We start from the raw sequence: 23,150 nt of genomic DNA on the forward strand, positions 1-23,150 counted from the left end.
AGAGATTGGATAGACTGGGCCCTTTTTCCCCTGAAGCATAGGAGGTTGAGGGGTGATCTCATAGAGATTCAGAAAATCATGAGAAGCATTGATAAGGTGAATACCAAAGGTGTTTTCTCCAAGGTAGGGGAATTCAAAACTGGAGGATATAGTTTTAAGGTGAGAAGGAAAAGATTTACAAAAGACCCGAGGGGCACAATTTTCACACAGGGATGCGTATATGGAATGAACTGCCAAAGGTAATGGTTAATGCAGGTACAGTTACAACATTTAAAAGATATCTGAACAGGTATATGAATAGGAAGAGTTGGAGGGATATTGGTCGGGTGCTGGCAGGTGGGACTAGTTTGGGTTGGGATATCTGGTTGGCACGGATGAGTGGGACAGAAGGGTCTATTTCTGGGCTGTACATCTCTATGACTATGACAGTACATGGAAAAAGAAGGCAGGTTTACGGAAGGGAAATTATACTTGATAAAATTACTGGAATATTTTGAGGACATTACTAGTAGCATTGATAAGAAGGAATCAGAGCATGTGGTTTACTTGGGCTTTCAGATTCTCTTGATAAGGTCCCACATCGGAGAGGAGAGGAGAAACTAAAGTAGGACATAAATTCTAGACTAGGTGTCATCAATGCCCACCATCCCTCTTGATGTACCCTGACACCTGCCCCAGTCAGCCAGAGTAGAAAACAGAGTTCATTTGGCAATGGATTCTACATTATATTGGCATTCTCAGGTCATGAGACCATTTAGATTTAAAGGGACTGCTTCTTAGGAGTTGGACTTGAGACCTTGTCAGCATCATATGGCTAGCTCGCATAAGCAGTGATATAGTACCAAAAATACTGTTCCTGTCAACCAGCATACATCTCACTAATTACGCAGAAAAGTGCACAAATACTCTTTACTGAAACTCATGTAAAGGGGTTTTCACAAAAGGCATAACAACTCCAGCTTCTGAGTAACACTTGACCTACTGAAGTTACAAAACAGTCTTGGATAAAAACAATAATTTTTGTCTTCACCATCAAATGGCAATGAAAATAATCCATCATAATACCTTTAGCTATAGTGACCATATCTGGAAAAGAGATAAACTCAGATGACAAGGCATTTCCACAAATAATGGAAACATGTTAAATTCTTCAAGAATAGATCACTGCAATTAATAAACTTTTTAGGTTTGCATTAACCTGGAACATGTTGTGCAACTATTTGCGTGAAAAAGTAATCTTTGAAGCATTGTGACAAAACAGTGGATGCTTATAATCCCATCAATTGGCATACATTAATTACTTTCTGGTTTATTCGGATAAGGGAACAGACCTTTAATACATTATTCCATAGTAAACTGAGAATGCCTAACTTCATTCAAATTGGTTTTAAATACATCCAAAACTGTAAAAATCTCTTTGGATCTTGCTGTGAATAATAGAAAAGTTTCAAAAGATTAAAACAGGAACATAATGAATGTTACAGTGCAGGCACATGTATTAAGTACCATTATTCACAAAATGAACTTTCCTTTCTCAAACTTAATTAACATCACAGTTCAGATGACGAATGAGTACAGACATCAAGCACTTCCAGTTTTTGTAACAAATTTGCCTTGTTTACTGAACTAAGAAGCAATTATGGTGAAATTTGAGATTGTGTCATCAATGACTCGCAATATCTTTTCTAATTTGTTATGGATGCAAAATAGAAATAGCCACATGGTCAGTACCAAGTGACCCCAACAGAAAATCATGACTGTTTATAGGCAAGACTCGTAAAGACTCACCTGATCAGGAGAGGGTCGATGGTTACTATGTTGTGATCTTGCCGGTGAACGATGGTGATGGTGGTGATGGTGATGGTGGTGATGGTGATCTTCATCATAATTATCTGCCATAAGTTTCATCCGATTCTGTGTCTAAGGAAATAAGAGTAACACATTAAATGGTCTAATCTTTCAAACCACTTATAAAAGCCAAAAGGTGTTTGATAATGAAAATAATCCAAAGCTGAGTCAATTACAAAAACCAAAAGAGGAATGAAAGGATCTGCATGCTGGACTTCAGCTTTCAATCTTGTCTTTTATTCTGTAAGATTACCATTGAAATGAAAAGAAAATGTTTTATTAATGAATCTTCGCTTAGTTATACAATACTATCATCTACACTGAAAATGTGTTGCTGGAAATGCGCAGGTCAGGCAGCATCCAAGGAACAGGAGAATCGATGTTTCGGGCATAAGCCCTTCTTCAGGAATGAAGAAGGGCTTATGCCCGAAACGTCGATTCTCCGGTTCCTTGGATGCTGCCTGACCTGCTGCGCTTTTCCAGCAACAGATTTTCAGCTCTGATCTCCAGCATCTGCAGCCCTCACTTTCTCCCCGAATACTATCATCTAGTCTTGCAAGAATGATCAAGGTTAGAAAAAGAGTGAATACTTGAAAAAAGGCAACATCGGATTCCAAATAGCAAAAATTTTAATTTAATTGTCTTCAAAAGAAGATCTTAAAGGAATAAAATCATCCTACTATGATAGCTAGAGGATAACCTGGTTAATTAAAATTAATCCTAGAAAATAGCACAAAAATAATATGGCATACAATAATATGTTCCATCACAAGTCTTGGGTGTATACCCAGGACATCAGTCATTTGCCTTCCTTCATCTGGAAGCAGGATACAGCATTAGCACTGGATTCAAAGTTGTCTATCATTAGAAACAACATGCAGTGTCTCACAATGCATATTTTTAAATTCATTACTCTTCTCAGTTTTTGTTCCAGTCAGAATAGTTAGGTCATCAACAATAAAATATCTGAATCTTTCACTAACATGCTTGCAATAACATTATTGCAATTTATGCAGCATATTTTTATTCAGGAAGCTTGCTTTTCCATTTCAAGGCCTGAAGTTGAGGTTTACTTGAAAGCACCTTCAAAGACCAAAGATTGCATGGTCTCATGTTAAAATACTGAAAGCCTCAGCCACTTTAAAATAACTAATTAATAGAAAACATTGGAAAATCTCAGCATCACAGGCAGCAATGGATGTTTCTGATTGATGAGCTTTTATCAGAGGGTTCGAATGAACAGTCATACATTAAAACTTAAGTTTCTCTACAGATGTTTCCTGACCTGCTAAGAGTTCTGAATATTTTTACATCTCCACACATGTTTGTGCCCATTATGATGGGAGTCAAATTCAACAATGAAGGAAGAGGTCAGTTCTGTTTCAAATGTGTTTTTCACAAGTCTTATAGCCATAAATGCACTCAGATGAGGCAAATATGTTAAAAATATAGCTTAATAATACAATTGAGCAAATTGGTAGTGATGTCATAATGGGTATCACATGGAAACAAATTCTGAGGGGTGCGGGAAGTGTGCAGTAGTTTGAGATAGCCCCATCTGCAATTGAGATGATGAATGTGAAGGGAATGAGACACCTGGTGAGACTGAGAAGGTGGTTAGACAAAGTTCCTCTCTATCTCATTCAAAATAGGCACACGGTGTCCTTCAAAAACCTGTTGGCTAAAATACAATGATATAGAAATTCAAAAGTAAAACTGACAGTATTTGGAATGAACCACAAACAATGCCCTATCACAATGAGATTTTTGAATTTCCTGACCAATGAGCATGATGTCTTTGGATGCATTCAATCCGTTACTTGTTGGTCTGAATTCCCTTCCTTTACTCCTTTGGCTGTACAGCTGGTTGAAGTTTCTAGTCATTGGTAACACCCCTCATACTGCACCAAAGGAATTCAAATATAAAAAGTTTCACCTGCGCTCCCTTTGTCAGATTTCATCTTTCGAGCAAATGAGCTACCTAACACTAGCAGGATTTCTCTCCAATCTTAACAGCAGAAGGGAATACAGAGCCCTCTTACAAAAATATTCCAATCACATATTTCCGCATATCATCTCAGTGGTTTCTTATCATGACCCGCAATAGACTCCCTAACTGTCATGCTTCATGGATCATAATTCATCTTCACTGTCTTACTTTTCTCTTACTTTGCTATTAGTGTCACGCTTTGATAACTAAACCTTGTTCTAGGAGTGTGTTTAAATGCTATTTAGTAGAGTAAGCAATCCATTGTAGACTGTGGGGTTATTCTGCAAGAGAACAGAAAATTGTCCAGCCACTTAGGGTCATAGAGATGGAAACAGACCCTTCGGTCCAACCCGTCCATGCCGACTAGATATCCCAACCCAGTCTAGTCCCACTTGCCAGCACACGGCCCATATCCCTCCAAACCCCTTCAACTCATATACTCATCCAAATGCCTCTTAAATGTTGCAATTGTACCAGTCCCCACCACTTCCTCTGGCAGCTCATTCCATACATGTACCACCTTCTGTGTGAAAACGTTGCCCTTTAGGTCTCTTTTATATCTTTCCCCTCTCACTCTAAACCTATGCCCTCTAGTTCTCGACTCCCCAGCCCCAGGGAAAAGACTTTGTCTATTTACCCTATCCATGCCTCTCATAATTTCGGAAACTTCTATAAGGTCACCCCTCAGCCTCCGACGCTCCAGGGAAAACAGCCTCAGCCTGTTCAGCCTCTCCTTATAGCTCAAATCCTCCAACCCTGGCAACATGCTTGTAAATCTTTCTTGAACCCTTTCAAGTTTCACAACATCCTTCCGATAGGAAGGAGACCAGAATTGCACACAATATTCTAACAGTGTCCTGCACAGCCGCAACAGGACCTCCCAACTCCTGTACTCAATACTCTGACCAATAAACAAAAGCATATCAACCGCCTTCTTTACTATCCTATCTACCTGCGACTCCATTTTCAAGGAGCTATGAACCTGCACTCCAAGGTCTCTTTGTTCAGCAACGCTCCCTCGGACCTTACCATTAAGTGTGTAAGTCCTGCTAAGATTTGCTTTCCCAAAATGCAGCACCTCATGTTTAGCTGAATTAAACTCCATCTGCACTTCTCTGCCCATTGGCCCATCTGGTCAAGATCCTGCTGTAATCTGAGGTAACCCTCTTCACTGTCCACGTCACCTCCAATTTTGGTATCATCTGCAAACTTACTAACTGTACCCCAGCAAAGACCTCTCCACAATTTGTACTCTTCTTTCTATAGCACCATTCGATCGTGGGTAGTAGAATCAAGGAATCATACAACACTGAAACAGGACCTTCGGTCCAACTCATCCATGATGATCTGGTTTGCTAAACTGAACTAGTCCCATTTGCATGTGTTTGGCCCATATGCTCCTAGCCTTTCCTATCTATGACATGTCCAAATGTCTTTTGAACACTGCACTGTACCCACCTCTACCATTTCCTCTGGCAGCACATTCCTATTGCATATTACTACCCATGTGAAAAAGGTGCCCCTCATGTCCCTTTTAAATATTTCCCCTCTCACCTTAAAACTATACCCTTTAGCTTTGGACTGCCTTATTCTAGGGAAAAGACCTTGGCTATTCACCTTATCTATATCCCTCGTGATTTTATAAACCTCTATAAGGGCATCCTTCAGCCTTCTACGGTCTTGGGGAAAAAACTCTCCTTATAACTTTAAGGATGGTAATATTAAAATGTGTTCCTCCATTATTACCAAAATATTTCAAACTCTTCGGATGTAAATTGTGGACCAATATACGACAAAAAATTGCCTCTGGCAATCCATAAAATCTTAAACAGTTTTGACGTTTGTGGTACTAGGCATAGACTCAACACTTATCTATGTTCTAAAGCTATCAACCAAAACAAGGCAATTTTTCCCTTCCATTTCAAATAAATCAATGTTTACTTCTTCTCAGTTTTCTTGCGTTTGACTATGGAATGAGGGGGACTTTGTTAAAATCAATTCTCATTCCAAGGAACATTTCAGAACTTTTTAATGATTCTATGAGTCTTTTGATTCCAAAAAATAATCTCTTGCTGTTTTTGTATGGATCTTGTTGGTTTATTCTGGATGGAGTTCCTCAAATAACCTCTCCCTAAACCTTGGAAGATTAGTAAATCTTAAACCCAACAGATGGCAGCCTTCATCTATATTTTGTTAACGTGCAAGTGTGAAATCCTTCTGTAATTGCCCATCATCACACTCTTCAGACCAGCCATTAATGACATAACTGAACATTTCATTGCAAGTTCCTCTAGCAGACGTTAGAATGCCACTTGTAATAATGTAATTCACAGGTCATTCAGTGGCTGAAATGAATTAATCTTCACAACAACTCATGAAAGAATTTCCCCATTTGCATGACCTATTGATTTATGATAATCAATGTTGTACTGTTGGGCCATCAGGGTCATACAAACATTCGTGTACACTTATAAAAGTAGAAGCACCAAGCCTTCCAGACCTTCGAGCTTGAGCTGTCATTCAATAAGATCATGGCTGATCTGTTCGAGTTCTGAGTCCCACATTCCCGTATTCCCTCAAAAACTTTTGATTCCCTGCCTACCAAGAATCTATCCACCTCGGCCTTAAAAATACTCAACTGTTCTACTTCCTACCACCTTCTGAGGCACAGTGTTCAAAAGTTGCGAAATCCTTGGAGAACAAAAAAACCTTCCCATCTCTAATCCAAAAGGAAGGCCCGTAATTTTAAAACTGTGCCCCAGATTCTGGACTCTTCCATAAGATGAATTATCTTTTCCATGTCCAACTTGTCTAGACCGTTCAGGATCTTTCAATGTTTAGTCAAATCACCCTCCATTCTTGTAAACTTCAGTGGAATTAAAGACAGCCTGTTCTATCATACTTCATAAAATAATCTTCTAATTCCATGTAAATAATCTAGTAAATTCCTCTGAACCTCCACCAACACATTTACATTACATAAGGAGGTGAAAACTGCACAGATTTGAAGATGGTCACACTTATGTCTTGTCACACCTCATTTTTCTGTGCAATTCCATGTGTGTTTTTAAACTAATGGCTATTCCTGAATACAAACAATTTGTGACAAATGTACTAGAACACCTAGATCTCTCTGCACCGCGAAATTCTGCAATACCTCTCTGCTTAAATAATACTTACGTCTTATTCTGCCTCCCAAAATAAACAACTCCTATTTCTTGCATTATATTCTATCTGACAACATTTTTGTATATTCATTTAACATCTATATTAGTCTGCATCCTTGTTATGTCACCTTCACAATATACATTTTTTTACCTATCTTTGGGTCATCTGTAAATTTAGATACCATGCCTCTGCTCTTGTCATCTAAGTCGTGAATATAAATTTGTAAAATGTTGAGTACACAGCACAGATTCCTGAGGGAACCTAGACATCACATCCTTGCAATCTCAAAATGATCTTTTGAAGACAGTGTGTATACTTTGTTTTTCAGGAGAAAGTGAGGTCTGCAGATGCGGGAGATCAGAGCTGAAAATGTGTTGCTGGAAAAGCGCAGCAGATCAGGCAGCATCCAAGGAACAGGAGAATCGACGTTTCGGGCATAAGCCTGAAGAAGGGCTTATGCCCGAAACGTCGATTCTCCTGTTCCCTGGATGCTGCCTGACCTGCTGCGCTTTTCCAGCAACACATTTTCAGCATACTTTGTTTTTCACCAGTCAGCCAATGTTCATTTTATTTTTCAGTGACCTTTTATAAGTCACCACTAGAAATCAAAGGACAGCACATCAATGGGCCTCCCTTTATCCACAATATGTGTTACTCCAAAGAATTCCAATAAGTTGGTTAAATAGTATTTCCCTTTCACAAAATCATGCTAACTCTTTATGTGCCCAATTATAACCTATTTAATCATTTATTCTAATACTGCTGCCCCATGACAGATGCCAAGTTATCTAACTTATAGCATCTTTGTTTTCTGCCCCTTCCCCTTCTTGAAAGAAAGGGTTATATCTGCTATTTTCCAGTCTGATGTGACCTTTCGAGGATCTTATGAATTTTGGAAAATTAATACACCTACTACATAATTAGCTAACTCTTTTAAGATACTAGGATGAAGTTGATCAGGGCCTAAAGACTTATCAACGGACAGCTCCATCAGATTGCTCAGTGCACTTCTCTCGTGATTATAATTTCACCAAGTTTCTCTCTTCCTTCAACCTCCTGATTTAAAGCTTTAGCATCCTCTACAGTGAAGATAGAATCAAAATATCTATTTGTTATATCTGCCAGTTCTTCATTATTTACATATAGCTCTCCATTCTTACCTTCTGGACAACCAGTACTCACTCGTTTCCCTTTTGGACACAAATTGAATCTTTTGCTTTCTGTTTTTGCATTTCTAGCTAACTTCACTCATCCTCTAATTTATTTATCCTATTGAATGTTTTCGTCATTCTCTGCCATTCCTTGCAATCTGACCAGTGAAATGACCTAGCTTATCACTCATCTTTGTGCAACAATATTTTTTTTTCCTTAAATTTGGTTTGACTTATTCTGAATATTTTGAAACATCCCTTCAAAAATCTGCCACAGATTCTGCATTGATTCAACTCCAAGCCAAATACTGAAGTTCACTTCAGTTGGCTCAGCTTTCATGCCCAACTAGTTGCCCTTATTTAAGTTTTAAGTAATAGTCTTCGATCAATTCTTCTCCCTTTCAAATTCCAAGAAAAATTCAATGATGTTATGAATGCTGCTACCTTAAAGTGCCTTTATTCTCAGGTCATTAATTAATTCTGTACATTACACAACACCAGAGAGTAAGTAAAATTGAACTTCCTACTTCACAAATATTTGTCAAACTCATTAATATTATACATGATTACTAATGCCGGACATTGATTAAAAATAAAAGTGAAGTATTAGCTACAGAATTTGCCACAGTTTTTCCTTATGAGAGATCACACCTGTGGTTTATTTCTTGGATTGTATTTATTTCTTGAGATTGTAGTGGGGCTAAGCAGCACCATTGGTCAGGACTTTCTTCACTTTCTCAAATACTTTCTGACACTCCACAGAACATGTCCGATGAAAAGTTGATAAAGTGGAGTGAATACATTTACTATGTCAGGGTGGACTTAGAATCATACATAATATTCCCCACCAATGTTCTCGGCTCGTCTTTATTTTCAAAATCCTCTCAACTTTCCCCTGATGGATGGAAACATTCATTATTAATTTGATGACCCAGGTACATTGTACCTGATACCTTGGGCAGTGCAGGGGCAGCACTGACCATCAGAGGAACTTCTGCAAGAAGTTGGTTGGAGTTTCTCACACAATTACTTTAAATCATGACTCATTACATTTGGATGCAAGGGAAAACCACCAAATTTGATTGGCAGCAAGTTCTAAAGCTCTCTGGGTGCTAACATCCATGTTACATATTTAAAAGGCACCCAGACTACACTTCACTTTCTGCAACCTAAGAACATCACTCAACCTCTGGTCATCTCTGGTCCTACTTTGAAGTTGTCACACCCCGGCAATAAATGACACTATTCTTCAGCGATGCCTCTCGAAATGTTCTCCTGAACGGACATCGTGAAACAAGAGAAATTCTGTTGTCTGCATATGATAACTAAAAGGCAACCTGAATAGACATGGCTGCATTGCCAGTGCCCATCGCGTATCACAAGTGAACCTGCCTCTAATGCCGCAAGAGGATATATGATTTACTACACTCTGGCATGTACACATGCCTTTTTACTCAATGCTTCATGCCCTTACAAGTGAGCTAGCATTGTAAGGTTGCCACTACAGGGATTGTCACTCAGGAGACTGAATATCAGGCATCTCCATCAGTTGCTTCATGTGCAGTCAATACCTGTCACTTTATTGCAACTATCAATGTAGCACTCCTGCACCATAGTGGTATTACATCTCATACATCCGCGAGGTTTCTTAAAGAAATACTCCGAAGATTACTGACCTTTCATCACAATGAAGTGAACCTGCACATCTAATAGTTTTGTACTAAAGGCTTGCACTCCTTTTGAGTTCAGACTCAATTACCTGCCCTGGTCATATATGCTGGCATTAGCCATTATGTCTGCCTTGCTTGGGTGGTTAGCTGGTGTTTGAACCCTTGACAGACTTCACCCCGAAGGCTGCAAGCATTCAACAAAAATTTGGCAGATTGTATATGACTAAGATACCTCATGAACTGATCAAGATGAATAGGTTTCACCCCAAAAAACTGTAAAGAAAGAAATGCCTTAGTGAATAAGGAGCAAAGTAACTGAAGAGATTTGTACTCACAGGAGCTTGGAGGACAAAGTCTACCCTGCCAGGTACACCTTTCATCATATAAATAGTAATGTTTGTGAACACAGGTTTCCTGGCAAGTAAGTTTGGGCCTACGAATGTTATTCCAGTGGACTGGAGTGGCAATGAGTATTTACTGACATGCTAATCAATGTGGAAGAATATCCCAGGTCAGGAATGCCAACTTATTTGAAAAGGTTTTCAAAACTCAATACCAAACATTTAAGTCAGGATCAGAAACTGAATTTGTCTCTTCCCTACCATTCCGAAAGTTCTGGGGAAGTCTGGATAATCCGGCCCCATGATACAAGACTTTTTAGCTTGAAAGTCATAATTTTGAAGTCAATCTAAGACTTCATTCAGCCGTATAACGTGTTCTTTCTTAGTCCTCCTGCTAATTAGGATATCATTTAAGTTTCCACATACTCCTTTCATTCCACTTTGCACGTGATCCACAATACTCTTAAAAAATGTGGGAAGAGTAGACATTCAAACAGTAATCTTTCAGATAACCATTTTGTGCATGAATGGTAAACTGCTCCTTTCTCTTGTAAATTAATCTAGCATGCTGAACACCTTTTCACTAGCTAAATTAGAAAACAAAGCTTCACTGGCAGGCAATAGTTAAATATCAACCTTGATCACCTTATTTACCATTTGCTTATATTACCCACAAATCCAAACAGATGTTAGAATGGGTAGGGCCCATCTTTTTAATTGTTCCTATGGTTTCCAATTTATTCACTCTCTACTTTGTCTAACTGTGGATTAGGCACAGGACTAACCTTACAAAATGTCAAGTGCATGTTGTCCTTTTTCTTCACTTTAGCTTTGTGATTAACTTTTTTTTTATTGAAATTCAGTTCTTATTCTTCAGAATTCACTTTGTGTGCTCTTTCTTTTCAAAGTCAGGCATATTTTTGCTGATGCCAATTGCAAATAACTCGGCCTAGATTAACTACATATTCTTAAACTGAAAAATGTGTTGCTGGAAAAGCGCAGAAGGTCAGGCAGCATCAAAGGAGCAGGAGAATCGACACTTATGCCCAAAACATCGATTCTCCTGCTCCTTTCATGCTGCCTGACCTGCTGCGCTTTTCTAGCAACACATTTTTCAGCTCTGACCTCCAGCATCTGCAGTCCTCACTTTCTCCTACATATTCTTAAAGCCAATTCCTTTCCACCTGGGAGATTTTGTCCCTCCTATTACTATTGTGGCAAGGAAGAGAATGCATCATTGTAATTCCCCCTAGTGCAACCTAACAGTAAAATACTGTTAATGGAATAACTAGTCAGTTTCAAACCAACTTTGAATAAGGTAATATGAGGTTGAACTTGTGACTTTCATTTCAAGTATGGGCACTGCCTTACACTTCAGTTATAGAGTCATAGCGATGTACAGCACTGAAACATCGGTCCAACCCGTCCATGCCGACCAGATATCCCAACCCAATCCAGTCCCACCTGCCAGCACCTGGCCCATATCCCTCCAAACTCTTCCTATTCATACACCCATCCAAATGCCTCTTAAATGTTGCAATTGTACCAGCCTCCACCACTTCCTCTGGCAGCTCATTCCATACACTCACCACTCATTGCGTGAAAAGGTTGCCCCTTAGGTCTCTTTTATATCTTTCCTTTCTCACCCTAAACCTATGCCCTCTAGTTCTGGACTCCCCGACCCCAGGGAAGAGACTTGGTCTATTTATCCTATTTATGCCCCTCATAATTTCGGAAACTAAGGTCACCCCTCAGCTTCTGACGCTCCATAGAAAACAGCCCCAGCCTGTTCAGTCTCTCCCTGTAGCTCAGATCCTCCAACGCTGGCAACATCCTTGTAAATACTTTCTGAACCCTTTCAAGTTTCATAACATCTTTCCGATAGGAAGGAGACTAGAATTGCACGCAATATTCTAACAGTGGCCTAACCAATGTCCTGTACAGCCGCAACATGACCTCCCAACTCCTGTACTCAATACTCTGACAAATAAAGGAAAGCATACCAAACGCCTTCTTCACTATCCTATCTACCTGCGATTCCACTTACAAGGAGCTGTGAACCTGCACTCCAAGGTCTCTTTGTTCAGCAACACTCCATTAACTGTATAAGTCCTGCTAAGATTTGCTTTCCCAAAATGCAGCACCTCACATTTATCTGAATTAAACTGCATCTGCCACTTCTCAGCCCATTGGCCCAGCTGGTCCAGATCCTGTCGTAATCTGATGTCACCCTCTTCGCTGTCCACTACACCTCCAATTTTGGTGATATCTGCAAACTTACTAAGTGTACCTCTTATGCTCGCATCCAAATCATTTATGTGAATGACAAAAAGTAGAGGACCCAGCACCGATCCTTGTGGCACTCCAATGGTCACTGGCCTCCAGTCTGAAAAACAACCCTCTAGCACCACCCTCTGTCTTCAACCTTTGAGCCAGTTCTGTATCCAAATGGCTAGTTCCCCCTGTATTCCATGAGGTCTAAACTTGCTAATCAGTCTCCCATGGGGAACCTTGTCAAACGCCTTACTGAAGTCCACATAGATCTCATCTATTGCTCTGCGCTCATCAATCCTCTTTGTTACTTCTTCAAAAATCTCAATCAAGTTTGTGAGACATGATTTCCCACACACAAAGCCATGTTGACTATCCCTAATCAGTCCTTGCTTTTCCAAATACATGTACATCCTGTCCCTCAGGATTCCCTCCAACAACTTGCCCACCACCGACGTCAGGCTCACCGGTCTATAGTTCCCTGGCTTGTCTTTACCGCCTTTCTTAAACAGTGGCACCATGTGTGCCAACCTCCAGTCTTCCGGCACCTCACCTGTGACTATCGACGATACAAATATCTCAGCAAGAGGCCCAGCAATCACTTCTCTAGCTTCCCACAGAGTTCTCGGGTACACCTGATCAGGTCCTGGGGATTTATCCACCTTTAACCATTTCAGACATCCAGCACTCCCTCCTCTGTAAACTGGACATTTTGCAAGATGTCACCATCTATTTCCCTACAGTCTATATCTTCCATATCCTTTTTCACAGTAAATACTGATGCAAAATATTCATTTAGCATCCCCCCCATTTTCTGCGGCTCCACACAAAGGCCGCCTTGCTGATCTTTGAGGGCCCCTATTCTCTCCCTCGTTACCCTTTTGTCCTTAATGTATTTGTAAAAACTCTTTGGATTCTCATTAATTCTATTTGCCAAAGTTATCTCATGTCGCTTTTTTGCCTTCCTGATTTCCCACTTAAGTATATTCCTACTTCTTTTATACTCCTCTAAGGATTTACTCGATCTGTCCTGTCTATACCTGACATATGCTACCTTCTTTTTCTTAACCAAACCCTCAATTTCTTTAGTCATCCAGCATTCCATATACCTACCAGCCTTTCCTTTCACCCTGACAGGAATATACTTTCCCTGGATTCTAGTTATCTCATTTCTGCAGGCTTCCCATCTGCTTTCGAAAGTTCTTGCCTAATACCGTCAAAATTGGCCTTTCTCCAATTTAGAACTTCAACTTTTAGATCTGGTCTATCCTTTTCCACCATTATTTTAAATCTAATGGAATTATGGTCGCTGGCCCCAAAGTGCTCCCCCACAGACACCTCAGTCACCTGCCTGCCTTATTTCCCAAGAGTAGGTCAAGTTTTGCACCTTCTCTCGTAGGTACATTCACATACTGAATCAGAAAATTGTCTTGTACGCACTTAAGAAATTCCTCTCCATCTAAACCTTTAACACTATGGCAGTCCCAGTCGATGTTTGGAAAGTTAAAATCCCCTACCATAACTACCCTACTATTCTTACAGATAGCTGAGATCTCCTTACAAGGTTGTTTCTCAATTTCCCTCTGACTATTATACAATCCCAATGAGGTGATCATCCCTTTCTTATTTCTCAGTTTCACCCAAATAACCTCCCTGGATGTATGTCCGGGAATATCCTCCCTCAGCACAGCTGTAATGCTATCCCTTATCAAAAATGCCACTCCCCCTCCTCTCTTGCCTCCCTTTCTATCCTTCCTGTAGCATTTGTATCCTGGAACATTAAGCTGCCCATCCATCACAAAGTATTGCTGTTGCAAATTCCTCATCGCTTCTAACTGTGTCTCCAACCAATCCATTTGATCTGATAAGATTTGCATCATTTATGGTAGATATAATCCGCAGTAACCCTAAAACTCTCTTTAAACTCCCACATCTGACAAGAGGTACATATCACTGCAAAGGCCATTTTTGCTCTTTCACAATCTACAGACCCAGAAAATAACACCGTCTTATTCCTCTACAAAACACTGCCCCAGGTTAAATTAATAGTTCTGGCTTATATTTTAAGTTTAATCAAGAGACTTATCTCCGAAAACATATAATCAAGAAAGAACCCACTGTACTCACTATTGCAGCCTTTCTATTGGACAGACTTAAAACAACAATTAACTTATCTGATTCTGTGCTGTGAACTTCGCCCAAACCGGTTCCTCCAAGATTAGTTGTGAATTTCACTGTTTGTTAATTTTCCCAGATGCACTCCAATGTCCAGCGATACATGAATTCAAAACAGCAAAAGCAGTAACTATACAGGTTCTCTCTCTCTCTCTCTCGCACTGTCCTCACCATGTGCTTCCTTTGCCTGTTCTTCTCCCTTTTAAAACTGCTGTTGTTCTGACTTTTTTTTCTCCCAAAGTTCCAAAACAATGCAACAGCATATAAAACAGTAATTGCTGCTTCTGGGATTCGAGGAAATCACCTCCAGCACCTAAAATATCTCAAACGCTTCTTCAAAAAGTTCTTCTGCTATCATCTCCCACGTGTTTTGTTTTCATACAACTCTTGATATTCCTGCTTGACAATATTCACTTCTGTTTCCATACCTATCTTATGCACATTCAAGAATCCCCTGACTTCCAAACTAGATTTTGATCCACCATGATAATTAAAACTGAAAGAAGTATGGATGCTGTAAATCAGAAGTTGCTGGAAAAGCTCATCAGATCTGGCAGCATCTGTGGAGAGAAATCAAAGTGAATGTTTTGGGTCTGGTGATCCTTCCTCAGAATACTGAGGAACACTGACCCAAAACTTTAACTTTGATTTCTCTGCACAGATGCTGCCAGACCTGCTGAGCTTTTCCAGCAACTTGTGTTTTTGGGCTGTGATCATAATCTGGTATGCAGCTGGGATCTGCGGCTTTACCACATCTTGGAGAATCACCATTCAATTGTGACCAGTTTTTGCACAGGCATAGCACTTTGACTGGAAATGGGACCCATTTAAATCATCTGTAGTTGCCATGACAAATTCCACATCTAAACTTCTGACTCGGAGACTGAGAACTTGGCTGCTGTGGCCTTGTTCCTACTAAAATCCATGAGGAGAAAGTGAGGTCTGCAGATGCTGGAGATCAGAGCTGGAAATGTGTTGCTGGAAAAGCGCAGCAGGTCAGGCAGTATCCAGGGAACAGGAGAATCGACGTTTCGGGCATAAACGTTGATTCTCCTGTTCCCTGGATGCTGCCTGACCTGCTGCGCTTTTCCAGCAACACATTTCCAGCTCCTACTAAAATCCAGCTGACCTTCCCTGCCGACATAGGAAAAGTGGTCCCTTACAATTTGTAACTCTCTCTTCGTCATTTCCAATGTGGCTGTGGCCTCATTGCAGGCCTCCTTTTATTATGTAACAGAAAATAGAACAGAAAGCTCAGTAAAAATATTAGTCAACTTGAAATGGTCATAACATGACAGTAACAATCTGTCCGCAAAAAAGACAATTAAGTCTTCGGTTGCCTGCCACTTCAACATACCACCGTGTTACCTGGCTGTTGTAGCTCAGCGTAAGTTGGAAAACAGCACGTCATGTTCTGCTTGGGACCCCTACAGCCTTCTGGACTCAATATCAAGATGAACCATTTAGGGCTTGAGGTATCTTCTCCCACATCCTTACCACAACCCCACACACCAGGCCTTGTTATCACATGGTCTGTTATCATACACGAACCATTGTTAGCCACTAATACATTAGCAACCATTCATTCTCTTAGGCTGACCGTTATCCACTCCTTTGTCCAACTATTCTTCTCTCTCTCTTTGGGCTCCATCTCCATCTTTGTTACTCCTTAACCCCTCTCCCAATTGCATCTTCTGCATTAAAAAATAAACTGTGTCCTAGCTACTCTCAGTTCTGAAGAAAAGTAATTGGACCTGAAATGTTAACTCTGATTTCTCTCAATAGATGTTGCCAGAGCTGCTGAGCTTTTACAGCAAATTCTGTTTTTCTTTCTAATTTTCAGATACAGTGATGGAAATTTCTGATATTTTCCACAGTAAAATTAACAAAGAAAATCTAGCAAAGAGAGGTTTCTGGGGAAAAAAAACTAAACCATAAACTAAACTTGAATGCATTGAATCCCTACAGTGTGGAAACAGGCCATTCGGCCCATTGAGTCCACAATGACTCCCCAAAAAGCATCCCACGCAGACTCACCCCGCTCATCCTATCCCTGCAACCCTGTGATCTCCTGTGGCTAATCCACTGAATCTACACATCCCTGGACACTGGGCAATATAGCATGGCCAATCCATTTAACCTGCATATCTTTGGACTGCGGGAGGAAACTCATCCAGACATGGGAAGAACTTGCAACCTTCACACAGACACAGTCTCCTGAGGCTGGAATTGAACCCAGGTCCCAGCGCTGTGAGGCAGTAGTGAGCCATTGTGCAAAATACTGCACATATTGGAAATCTGAAATAAACATAAAAATCGCTGAAGAAACTCAGCATATTTGGAAACATCTGTGGAGATAGAAACAGAACTAAAATCGATATAATTCTTCTTGAAAACCGTTTTGGTTAGTTGGTAATGCTCTAGCCCAGCATCTCTGGCTGTTTAAGAGTGTTAAAAGGTTTCATAGAGTCTAAGTCAGTAAAATAAATAGCAAAGCAAAGGTAACTTCGATATTGGAGTCAGCAATATTGCAGTCAGTGGAACAGACCAGGGCTAGGTTTGCATAGTGGTATATTTTCTACTGGAGGATCTTCAATTACATACTCCAGAAGAATAAGAGAATAAAAATTTGATTGCAGGCGAACTGTTCCAGGATTCATAACTCTTAAACAACAATTCATCTTGTACTAAGTTCAACAGATTGCTGCAAGCAAGTCCATAGTGCATGGAGGACTGTACTTCATCAATTAGAATACAAGAGACCAATGTTATTGAACTTAGTTAGAAAGAAAACAGCAATGCAGTGAGCAGTACAAATGTTAGGAAGCAGATAAAAACATTAGCAACAAAATGCTGTAGGCATGTATTCTATTTTCTGACATTTCTATGTTTGTAATCTAGTTTTTTTTACTGGATAGCGAGTCTTTTGTCATGTTTATGCTTGCTCTTTAACTGGTTACCATGTAATGTGAAGATGTTCCACCACTACTATGTTAAGGTAGTTTTCAAAAAGTGCCAATGTTTCACAAAGTTTCCATTATGTTGAGCAAGAGAAACTCATGCTAATGTCGCACATTTTAAATTAGTGAAAAGAACACCAGAAAGCAGAAGAAAAAGGTATTTCACATCAAATTGGCAAAGGTGGATTTATTGTCAATGCTATTCTCACTGGAATGCCCACGAGTTGTTACATTCTTCACCTACAGCAGAGCTGTGCTCAACAAAGTGCAAAAAATCTTGCTTGTTTGTGAAACACAGAAAAGTACTGCTAATCTTATCTTTGGACCTGGTATTCGCTTGTTCATTATAAGCTATGTCAATCATACTTGTGCAAATAGGAGATTAATTCAGCTGGTGATTTGATCAGGAGAGTGACAAGTGACAAGTCGCTACAAGTGACAAACATTAATAATGAACTTTAGGTAATGGCTTACCTCTGGATAGTGTGCCAAGAGGCAGCATCATGACTTAGACATCAAAGCCAGAAGGGAACAGAAAAGACAGAGCTGACAGTTGATGCTGCTGGAACCTCTTTGGATACTAGCAACACTCTCATCAATTCAAGGACTCCTAGTGAAACTGTGGAAACCACTGTCAGGTGGAGAAGCTTGATAATTATTTGGTCCTTTGGAATATGGTATAGAAAGCAAGCTTGAAATTTAAGGTGGCTGCACTTGGGAATACAGGCCACAAATAAACATTATTGCGGCCATCTTGTTATTTTAGGCAATGCCTGAAGCATGAACCCACATTTCTCCTTCAAACACTGGCAGACCTTTGCAACTGCAAACGTTGCTGGTTTTATTCCAATCAATAGCCAAACCTATATCCCCATTATTACACTATATGTCAGGGTGTAGTTTTATACTTTATTTTCAGCAAAATTCAAATTCAGAATTACATTTCACAAATTCCACTAAGGCCCAGATAGATTTCAAAATGTGAAAAAATAAACTGTAATTTTTAAATGATCTTAGAAATTAGACAAAACGGAATGATCCTGCAAAAGTGGAGCACTGCCACAACTGCCTGCATCCAGATTAAATGCAAAAATAGTGCAGATTTTGCAAATCTGAAATGAAAAAAGAAAATGCCAGATACCAAAAATATTAAGCACTATCTATAGGGAGAGAAACAAAGCTAACATTTCAGGTTGGTCACATGCTTTCTCTCCAGCCTTACCTGCTGAGTATTTCAGACATGTTTGCTCAAAGAATAGGACAATTAAAATTTTGGTCCATATCAAAATTTTACACTCTAGTCAATTTTACATGTACTAAAAAACTCTTCTAAATGAAAGAAAGTCAAGCATTCATGGACTATTAATTTGTCTCACTTAGATCCGATAGATTATTTTAAAAGTTGTGACAAAACTTCATGATCTGAACAGCCTTCATTAACTCTAATTTTTATTAAAGCAAAATAATTCAAAACGTCACCTATCAAAACAATTAGTAAGGCTTCTTTTACAGGACAGTTTTATCTTTCCATTACCACATAGTTCTTCCTCATTACAACACACAAATACATCTTCAGTATATATTAACGTTTGAGAAACACACATTTAAAATCAGGCAGGACATGTTGTGAATTCTACCACAAAATTCATGATTTGTAGAATTTACTGAATGACAAATGTTCATGAAAGTGTAGTATTCTAGGGGGCAATTTTGTTTCTCTTGTAGAATAACTTAGCGTAACACCAAACACAGTGGAACTTGCCTGTTGTTTCAACTGTTGTACTAGTCGGTCCTTTTCACGTTTAAGAGCTATTACTTCATCTTGTGTCTTTTTCTTTTTAGAGGCAGACAATTCTAATAAGGCAATGTTTGCATCCTTCTCACTGATGGCTGCCAGCAGTGCTTCTTGTCTGCAACAAAAATTAGTCTAGTTAAGGAACCAATAGGAATAAATGACAATGGCAATGAGAAGCCTACATTTCTTTTTATAAATTCAACATGCTTGGACAGGCATTCCTATTACAATTCAGCCTTCCGTAAACATGTTCAGTTTTGGATCTGGAAGAATGTCATAATTATTGTCTCCAAATGTACAGCATTGCTTTATCAACTGCAGCCAACAGACATGCCACCATAAAGTCAGAGATCACCTTCTATTGCATGTTTAATCCATAGCATTCACACCAACTCAATGAATGAAAACTTAAGTGTAAGTCCATGTCCACACAATCTTGTACACTTAGACAATGGCATTAAGCTGCAACAAATTTGGCAGTGACAGGTCAAAGGATGTGGTTATAAGAAACTTGAAGAATGTCACTTAATGTAGCAAGTGGTTGTCCTTTAGGTTTGAGGCAAATTTTGTTAAGGCAAAGTATTGTACTGCATTTAGCTGTGTTGTACGAGCTGGAAGAATGTGATGCTTACACCAGTTGTCACAAATCAATTTCCCAGTTACTTTATCTGTAACTTTGAATAATATAGTCTGATTTTAAAAGATGAAAAATAAATTCTGGTTATTTCATTCAAATTTTCTCGGAGGTATCAGTGCTTAGTGTGCGATTTTTCAAGAGTGAATCTTAATACCACTTTCTCGACAATTTGTAATGGGTAACAGCAGCGACATAATCATATTAGCCATATATCAACAAAGAAAAAACCATTTTCCAAAACTATAGTATTTTTCTAGTTGTGGTACAATTTTCCTCCCTGTGCAAAGGAGTAGTTAGCTGTTACAACTTGAGAATCATGCAGAGTAATCTGTGCTAAATTAGAATGATTATATTTTATTGAATCATGTACTCTATATTACTCTAAAGAATAGACTTTTGGCTTAAAAATATATGCACTCAAAATTGTTGAGGGCATCCTTCCAGTAGTCAACAGACAATGACATGGAACTTGTGGCCAGGAATGAGGCACGTACTGATGATATTGAAGTAAGCTTTGCCATGAAGTGCAGCATCTCTCTGGTGAGAATTACACCTTCAGTGGCACTACAACTGATTTCAGCAGTCTTCATGGGGAACTAGAGGACAGAATTCTGGAACATTTGCTAAAATGTTCTGAAGTCTTGCAAAAATTCAGTTTTAAACATTTCTGCTAATTAATTTAAGAGCACTCCAGGAATATAAAGTTAATTTTCAAGACCGTGAAATTACTCATCAAATTTTATTAATTGCATTGCTGTCAAAAGCACCTGACTGAACATGAAACCCTCAGGGTTTCAAATATTGATGTGATTGAAGTTTTCACAAATTTCAGTGACTGCTGGTTCTGTGTTGAGTGGGGAGGTAGGCTGCATGCCACAGAGCAGCTGATGCCAAAACTCTGAGTAACAGTCTGCAACTTCAGGATGACTGCGCAAACTTGCATACGTTCAATGACTACAAACTGCAGTTAGTTTCAATGGGCTAATGACAGCGAATGCTGACAATTTTCTATTGGTCCCTTTGACCCATGCAAATCTGGACTAATATGACTTTGGGGAGCCTTCATCGTTTCAACCCTCATCCTGGCAAAATCATCTTTGGCCATTAATAGGCTTGAAATAAAATTCAATACCTCAGGAAATAGCAGGCTCCACTAAGGGAGCTGCCAACTGATCAGAAACCAGCAGCTCTCCATTAATTCAGGAGAGACACCATGGCATCAAATCTGTTTGGAATATGGCTTTTGAGAGTGCCAAGCTGGTGAACTCTAGTGAAGAGGTTGGGGTTGGAACAGAACTCCTTTAAAAACCACTCTGTCATGTACTATCACAACAACTGTTTATATGTTGGTGGTTCAATGACTTCCCTTGAGACTGTATTCCATTGGATTCTGGAGGCTGTATTTCAGTTTCTATTCATACCCAGAATTCCTGCTCTTTTATTGACAGCTAGACTCAGTAAGCTGATTTTCACCGAGCTGCAATGTTTTGTAGCTGCATAAGCGAGATCCTTCCCATGGAATTCCTTCACCACAACTCAGTTGAATTGAACTACCAAGACCTCCGAGGGCTTTTACTAATTCCTCACTGGCCCAGACAACTACCTGAACACCTTTTGAGATCCATTCTCAACTCTTAGCTGCACCTCCAGGCTTCCAGACCTTCTCAGGGTCCTAATTACTTGATGCCTACTACAACTGACCTTTTTTTCTCCATTTCTCCTGCTGCAAATCACTTGATCTCATTTCCTTTTGGACCATTGCCACTTTGTATTCATATTCATCTGCAACTTCCTAAAGATGAAACTGGAACACTGGGCCAAGCATCTGCAGCCTGCCCCACTCTGTGCTTGCATTCGCATACCAAGAATTTATTCCTCAGCGTTTACCCAGGAAAAAAAATGATAAGTTCAGGTTTCTTAGCACAACGAATATTTATTAACTGTTAAAATCAAATCTAACTGACGCCATTTTAAATTGTTCCTAGTCTAAACAAAGCACATGGTTTATTTAAAACTCTTTCTACATATTTTTCTACTATTACTGGGAGCTTAAATGAAAGCATGACGTTAAGACCATATGCTTGTTTTGCTTGCCACATAGAGTTTCCAACAGTAAGTTTAAAGTGAATATACATGACTTCAAAGACCTTCTGGGCCTTTGGTTCATCCAGTTTACTGAACATTGAAGAGAAAGTGAGGACTGCAGATGCTGGAGATCAGAGCTGAAAATGTGTTGCTGGAAAAGCGCAGCAGGTCAGGCAGCATCCAAGGAACCGGAGAATCGACATTTCGGGCATAAGCCCTTTTTCAGGAAAGAAGGGCTTATGCCCGAAACGTCTATTCTCCTGTTCCTTGGATGCTGCCTGACCTGCTACGCTTTTCCAGCAACACATTTTCAGTACTGAACATTGAATCAAAGGATAGGCACAAGTTCTGTTTATTACAATATAAATGGCTTTGGACTATTTGTCTGTATTTTACAAGCACACGTTAAAAAAATACAGAAAGCATCTATTTGCTGATGACCTCAGCTGATAGAACATGGAAAACAACAGCTACTCAACACATTTGGTATATGCCAACTTCATCTGAAGTGCCTCATCACTGAAACATACTAGCCATCCAAAGTTTATTCCTTGAAAACAAAGGCAGTTTTCACATTTTAATCCACACTGTAACTTTGAAAATAAACAACATTACTCTTCTGGAATTCAGCACTCGTGTTTTTAGGTGCAATTATCTGAAGAAAACATCTGGACTTGGCTAGTATATTAAATTAACTATGTCTAGCACAGAATCCTGGCTCTGATTCTGTGCCTAATCGCAACATTAATCATTTGATTCAACTGCCTCAACTTAATATTGCTCTGTCTCCCAATGCTTTCATTCTTAGTTTACTCAGAAACAAAAAAGCAGAATAAGCAAGCCAACTTGAGAGTATGAAATATAAATCCACAAAATAAAGTCTAGAGTTACAGAATATCTGCTTAAGCTTAAGAAGGCTACAAAACCGAAAAGGTAAAATCCTGCAAAACACAATTCTTGGGGCAGCTGGCAAATGGTATGAATGGGATTTTATATTTAATAGGGAAACCCAATACCACACAAAAAAAAGATAAAGAGACATACAGCCAAAGGGCAAAA

At 39.4% G+C, this 23,150-nt stretch overlaps 1 protein-coding gene across 10 annotated transcripts in view; it reads right to left on the reverse strand.

Moving 5' to 3' along the window:
* erc2 (ELKS/RAB6-interacting/CAST family member 2) overlaps positions 1 to 23,150 on the reverse strand; it is an 846,554-nt gene that overhangs the window by 169,864 nt on the left and 653,540 nt on the right. For all 10 annotated transcript variants that reach the window (XM_087994311.1, XM_087994312.1, XM_087994315.1 and 7 more), the window contains 2 exons: positions 19,337 to 19,484; positions 1,789 to 1,920 (listed from right to left, as the gene is read on the reverse strand). In XM_087994311.1, the coding sequence (XP_087850437.1) occupies positions 1,789 to 1,920; positions 19,337 to 19,484 (280 nt within the window). The remainder of the gene's footprint in view (positions 1 to 1,788; positions 1,921 to 19,336; positions 19,485 to 23,150) is intronic.

The sequence above is a fragment of the Chiloscyllium plagiosum genome, unplaced genomic scaffold (genome assembly GCF_037043375.1).
Source record: "Chiloscyllium plagiosum isolate Xiang-an unplaced genomic scaffold, Cpla_swu_hap1 HiC_scaffold_14, whole genome shotgun sequence".
In the NCBI taxonomy this organism is placed as follows: Eukaryota; Metazoa; Chordata; class Chondrichthyes; order Orectolobiformes; family Hemiscylliidae; genus Chiloscyllium; species Chiloscyllium plagiosum.